The following is a 6,498-nucleotide window of genomic DNA, read 5'->3' as shown; positions in this document are numbered from 1 at the left end:
GTTTGCGTGTGCTTAGGAGTTTTAGTGTGTATTGGCAAGTACGTTTTAAAATGTTCTCGTGTGTGTGTATGTGTGTGTGTGTGTGTGTGTGTGTGTGTGTGTGTGTTTGTTTGTTTGTTTGTTTGTTTGTTTCAGTTTGAATTGACTGGTGCACTAAGTCAAGTTCAGTTCAGGAGAAAATACATCTCTCATGCAGCAACCTAAGTCCCTTAAAGCGTGTATTCTGAATCACTAACATAACATTAGCATGATTAGCATCAGCTGAGCTCGCAGCGGGACATTATTGCATTGCAGAATTCTCTTGAGACAAATAAGTTTTAACATCACACAGATGACAATGCTATTTGTTTTATTATTGCAAAAATGTGTACATAGTATTTGCAAATTGCAAATTAGATAATGCACAATTTTAGGTCATAATTGCACACTTCTTAGATAAAGGTGCTCTTATTTTAGACATATATAGTGGGCAGCTTTCCATATGTCCTTCTGTGTGTAGCCAGTCTCATAATTCCCAGAGGTCTGTACAACTTTCAGCTTGTGAAAAATTGTCTCGTACTGTAGCTAACAGGATTTGCTTTCATGGATTTCCAGAACTGTCCCAACGAGGGAGGCGTGGCTTATACCCCTGTCACTCCCATTTAAGGGGGCTGAAGGAAGTAGGGCCTCTGAGCCTGTCAATCCTGGTAATCGTGGTGTGGCCTTTGTACCATTTAGTACAAGTGAAGGAAGCTTGGCCTCTTTGTGCCTGTCTGTCCAATTGAAAGGCATGTGGCATCTGTGTCTCTCCATCCTAGTGTGGCCTCTGTACCTGTTCGTTTCAGTGAAGGGTGTGTGACCTCTTGGTGCATGTCAGTCCTGGTGAAGGAGGCATGAATTATGAGCCTCTTAGTAAAGGAAGTGTGGCCTCTGTGCTTGTTGGTCCCAATGAAGGAAGTATGGCCTCTGTGCTTGTTAGTCCCAATGAAGGAAGTATGGCCTCTGTGCTTGTTAGTCCCAATGAAGGAAGTATGGCCTCTGTGCTTGTTGGTCCCAATGAAGAAAGTGTGGCCTCCGTGCTTGTCAGTCCCAATGAAGGAGGCGTGGCCTCTGTGTTTGTCAGTCCCAATGAAGGAAGTATGGCCTCTGTGCTTGTTAGTCCCAATGAAGGAGGTATGGCCTCTGTGCTTGTTAGTCCCAATAAAGAAAGTGTGGCCTCCGTGCTTGTCAGTCCCAATGAAGGAGGCATGGCCTCTGTGTTTGTCAGTCCCAATGAAGGAAGTATGGCCTCTGTGCTTGTTAGTCCCAATGAAGGAAGTATGGCTTCTGTGCTTGTTAGTCCCAATGAAGGAAGTATGGCCTCTGTGCTTGTTAGTCCCAATGAAGGAAGTATGGCATCTGTGCTTGACAGTCCCAATGAAGGAAGTGTGGCCTTTGTGCTTGTCAGTCCCAATGAAGAAAGTGTGGCCTCCATGCTTGTCAGTTCCAATAAAGGAGGAGTGGCCTCTGTGTTTGTCAGTCCCAATGAAGGAGGCGTGGACGCTGTGCTTGTCGTTCCCAACGAAGAAGGCATGGACTCTGTGCTTGTTGGTCCCAATGAAGGAAGTGTGGCTTCTGTGCATGTTAGTCCCAATGAAGGAGGCATGGCCTCTGTGTTTGTTGGTCCCTATGAAGGAAGTGTGGCCTGTGTGCGTGTTAGTCCCAATGAAGGAGGCATGGCCTCTGTGTTTGTTGGTCCCAGTGAAGGAGGTGTGGCCTCTGTGCTTGTTGGTCCCAATGAAGGAGGCATGGCCTCTGTGCTTTTCAGTCCCATTGCCGGAGGCGTGGCATCTGTGCTTGTCAGTTCCATTGGAGGAGGTGTGGCCTCTGTGCTTGTCAGTCCCATATAAGGAAGTGTGGCCTCTGTGCTTGTCAGTCCCAATGAAGGAGGCATGGCCTTTGTGTCTGTTGGTCCCAATGAAGGAAGTGTGGCCTCTGTGCTTAGTCCGAATGAAGGAGGTGTGACCTCTGTGCTTGTTGGTCCCAATGAAGGAGGTGTGGCCTCTGTGCTTGTCAGTCCCAATGAAAGAGGTGTGGCCTCTGTACTTGTCAGCCCTAATAAAGGAAGTGTGTCCTCTGTGTCTGTCAACCACAGCGAAGGAGGTGTGGCCTCTGTTCCAGTCAGTCTCAGGAAATACTGTGGTGTCTTCACACTAATATCACTAACAGTGGTTATTTTAAGAAATATCAGCTGCTATGTTCATGTCATCAGTTTCTGTCAAGTCCAAACCCGGCAGCTCTGTGCTGTCAGATTTGCTTGGATGTCTTGGCATGAGTTAGCTGCTGTAGCTTGAGGGCTGTTAGGATTGGAGTAAATCCTGTGTAATTGTCCCCAGCAGCTATGTGTGTAGCATCACTGCATGAGCTAATGCTGTTACAGAAGAACTGTCACAGACTTTTCCTTACCCCCATGTTTCCTTCCCCCATGCTCCCTCGCTGACTTCCCTCACAACTAGAAAGTGCATATGGTCTGTAGCACACTTTTCCATTTATGACATAAGTGGAGTAGCATGTAGTGGGGAGTCTGTTTTTTTTTTTGTTTTTTTTTCTCAAAAGAGTAATTTCCATCAGACTGTTCAAAACTGTATTAGCTAACTAGCTAGCCTGCTAATTAGCTAGCAGAGTAACAAAACGGTTCACAGTTGCAGAGAATAACATTTGAATATTTGAAGAAATCAATGTATATATTTTAAATATTATAGACTTAACATCTTCAGCCAACATTTTCTTTAAAGAAAACTGCATGCTAAAGCAGCAAGTTGTGCTCCTAAAGTCTACAGTGTTGTTGACTCAATACCCCATCTAATAAACACTTGATCTGATAAACTAATAGAGTGGCACAAAGTACATTAATATACAGATATAATCTCTGACATGAGTTTGTTCATATATTGTCCAGCTTTACTCAAAGAATCGTCAGTTAGCTAGTTAATTTACTTTACAGATATTAGTTAGCTATGTTAGCTTACTAGATTAGACCATTTGTAAAGCGACTCAGTTGTTATGGGGGAAAAGTCATTGTTATGGAAATATCCACAGCTGTAGACTAAATAAAATGCATCTCTGACACATAGTAAGGGAAGCAGAAAGGAAAACCAAAAACTGATTTGCTTGAGTGTAATTCTATAAATTAGAATGTATTCTCCCTAAAAACTTTTTTAAAAATTTGCGAAAGTTGCAAAAAGTTCTGCATGCTGATCTGTCTGAGCAGAGTGTATGTATGAGGATGTGAGAGAGCAGGACAGATTAAAGGACTAAAGCACCGCTACATCACTCTATTTAGGTAGAGATGAAGTCCCATTACCATCAGTAGGTAGTTGAATGGCATTATGGTTAATGTGGAAAACAGTTACTCAAAGTGAAAAGAGACTGATATGTTGAAAGCAGTTCAAGAAACTCAATTCAGAATTTCATCACAGAATAACTTTTGGACACTACTGAAGATCGTAGTTATTAATATGCAAGTTGTTATGGATGGTTTGCTAACCCTGTGTTTAACATAATAAACTGCATTTTTTTCATTTGCATATCCGCATTTATTTGTTACAAACCAATAATCAAGCTGGTCTGATGTGAAAAATGAAAAACTGGCGAGACCTTTATGTGAATCATGGCAGTTAACATGCAAACTAATGCAAGCTATGATTCAGGCTCCAGTTCCCAGCATGCATCTCCTGCTAGCATTCGGCACTCTCCACCTGCTCGAAATATGTCCATTTCCATCATTTTAAAGTTTTTCCTGAAGCGCTTTCCTTTCTTTGAATCCTTCTCGCCTCTTTAAAGGCAAAACAGGCAGAAACTGAGGTGCTGACCTTAAATCCGTAAACACCATCTGCAATTCAGAGTGTTGCTGTAATTTACGAGTAACATCTGTTCACGCTGCTGCCCACGTTAGAACAAAACAAACAGGTGCTGAAGAACAAATCAGACAGAAAAAAAAGATTAATCTATGAAAATTTACACCGCCAAAGAACACATAACGCTGTGCTTGTGTTGTTAGTTGCTAATCACTAAACATGTGTTAGTAACTGAGCTTGTGTGTTTACCTACTGAAGGAAAAGATCCATCCATCTTCTACACCGCTTTATCCTTTTCAGGGTCACGGGGAAACCTGGAGCCTATCCTAGGGAGCATCGTGCACAAGGCGGGGTACACTCTGGACAGGGTGCCAATCCATCACAGGGCACACTCACACACTACGGACACTTTGGACATGCCAGTCAGCCTACCATGCATGTCTTTGGACTGGGGGAGGAAACCGAAGTACCCGGAGGAAATCCCCGCAGCACGGGGAGAACACGCAAACTCCGCACACACAGGGCCACGGTGGGAATCGAACCCCCTACCCTGGAATCGAACCCCCAAACCTATCTATATATATATATATAGATAGATAGATAGATAGATATAGATATAGATATATAGATATATAGATAGATAGATAGATAGGTAGGAAACCCCTGAGGACTCTATTCAAGGTTTAGTTTATCTAGCTAGTTAGGTAGTTAGTTCGTTATTTAGTTAGTTACTACTATGCTGCTACTGCATTCCTTGCTAAAAAAATAAATAAACAGAAACCATCACAACACTTCTAATGGTTTCCACTAAAAATACCATTACAAACCATCAGCTGTTAACCATTAAAACCATTACCAAAAGGTTTCTAATATGTAGTAGAACTGTATTATGGACCTAGGTCCTTAATGGTAACCATTAGACATAACATGCCACCAACAGAAGGCAACAAATTACCAGTAGAGACCCATGGAAACTGACCATTACAGTTTTCAATAAAACCAATACAATTCTGATAGCAACCATTAAAACCATTACAAATGATATGAGGGTTTTTTGTTTGTTTGTTTGTTTGTTTGTTTGTTTCAGCAGGGTTGTCAGTATTTGTGAGCTTAGCTTATTTAATACTTTACACTGTGTGATTTCAGCAGTCTTTTAAGATTATTACTTGTCCCACTGTATGAGATGATTCCAGTAAAATCTTGGCTGAATTCTATAACAGACTGTGTGATAACCTGTGCTCTCCAAGTTCCTCTAATTACAGACCTGCGATTAAGGAAAATGTTTAAGATGTGCTTATGTCAAAGTGAGCTTGAGGTAATGAGGATGTTTTTTTGTGATAATGAGGATGCCTTTACATTTTTTGATTATTTTGTAATCACCACTAGCATCCTTGTATACAGTGGGGGAAACAAGTATTGAAAAAATTAACCCATTAATTTGCACAAATAGGAGGTATAATTACTTATGGATTTCAGCTGGTTCCTTGCCTTACCTTGCCTTGGAGAACTGCTTTTTCTTAGCGCATTCAATACTTTTTTCCCATGTCACTTTATTACACATAACTTTATTTAGGACTTTAATGTTGTGAATTCTTTATATGTGTGGATTTCTTGAATTAATAAATTAAAATTGCATGTGAATAGCCTCATTGGAAATATATTTACTGAAAAAAATGTTGACGAATTCAATACTTATTTCCCCCACTGTATACTACTATACTAGCATATGTCCCGTGATTTCCACATAATCCTACACTGGCCTCCTATTGGTGGCTTTTAGACATGTGTCCTAGCATCGTCACATATGAGTTGTTAATAAAAATTTCTTACACTACCAGATCTTTGTCGTCGGCTGTCTAATTCGCCTCACATCATATTATGAGGGTTAATACCACTAGTATCAACTCATGACCAAAGAATTCTTTTACAATGTGTTTTACAATGTTTTGTCTGTGACAGAAAAATCATTTACTGTAAACTAAGCTTTTATATAGACTGAAAGTATCTAACTACCAAGCTAGCTATTAAACATTTTTATTTTAATTACTTCAGTGACATCTGCAAACCTTATACCTTCTACTATTAAGCTATAGCTAGTTAGTGATTTATGTTTAGCTAACCCCAGTGACAGTCCCTTATTTTATGTATATTTTCTCGGACTCTGCCGTAGCTCTGGGTTACGGTTAGGGTTAGGGTTAGCCCTAACCCTAGGAAGCTAGATGATGTTAAGTTTGAACTATAAGACTTAGCAAGGTAAGTCTACAATACACTTAGAACACTTAGCAAGGTGACTTTAAATCTGTTTGCTATGTGAATTTCAGTTCACAGACATTATTTAAGTATTTTGTGCACGTTATATGCCCTGTGTTTTACACTCTTTTTTCACTTTCTACTTTCTCTGATGGAGAAAAGTGGAAAGTATTGGAGTGGCCATTTCACAAAAATGGAAATAAAGGGTACAGGGTGTCTCGAAAAGTTCAATTCAATTCAATTCAATTTTATTTGTATAGCGCTTTTTACAATAGACATTGTCTCAAAGCAGCTTTACAGAAATATCAACACGTTATACAGATATTAAAGGTGCGAATTTATCCCAACTGAGCAAGCCACTGAGTGGCGACGGTGGCAAGGAAAAACTCCCTAAGATGTTTTAAGAGGAAGAAACCTTGAGAGGAACCAGACT

General features: G+C 40.6%; 1 protein-coding gene across 1 annotated transcript; it reads left to right on the top strand.

Annotated features, from left to right (window-relative positions):
* Positions 1 to 508: 508 nt before the first annotated feature.
* LOC128620607 (melanoma-associated antigen E1-like) lies at positions 509 to 3,145 on the top strand. Its single transcript, XM_053645809.1, has one exon. The coding sequence runs from the start codon at positions 873 to 875 to the stop codon at positions 1,866 to 1,868; it is 996 nt and encodes a 331-aa protein (XP_053501784.1). The 5' UTR covers positions 509 to 872; the 3' UTR covers positions 1,869 to 3,145.
* Positions 3,146 to 6,498: the final 3,353 nt, after the last annotated feature.

This window comes from Ictalurus furcatus, chromosome 16 (genome assembly GCF_023375685.1).
Source record: "Ictalurus furcatus strain D&B chromosome 16, Billie_1.0, whole genome shotgun sequence".
NCBI classification, from domain to species: domain Eukaryota; kingdom Metazoa; phylum Chordata; class Actinopteri; order Siluriformes; family Ictaluridae; genus Ictalurus; species Ictalurus furcatus.
This window is presented reverse-complemented; position numbering and strand designations above follow the sequence as displayed.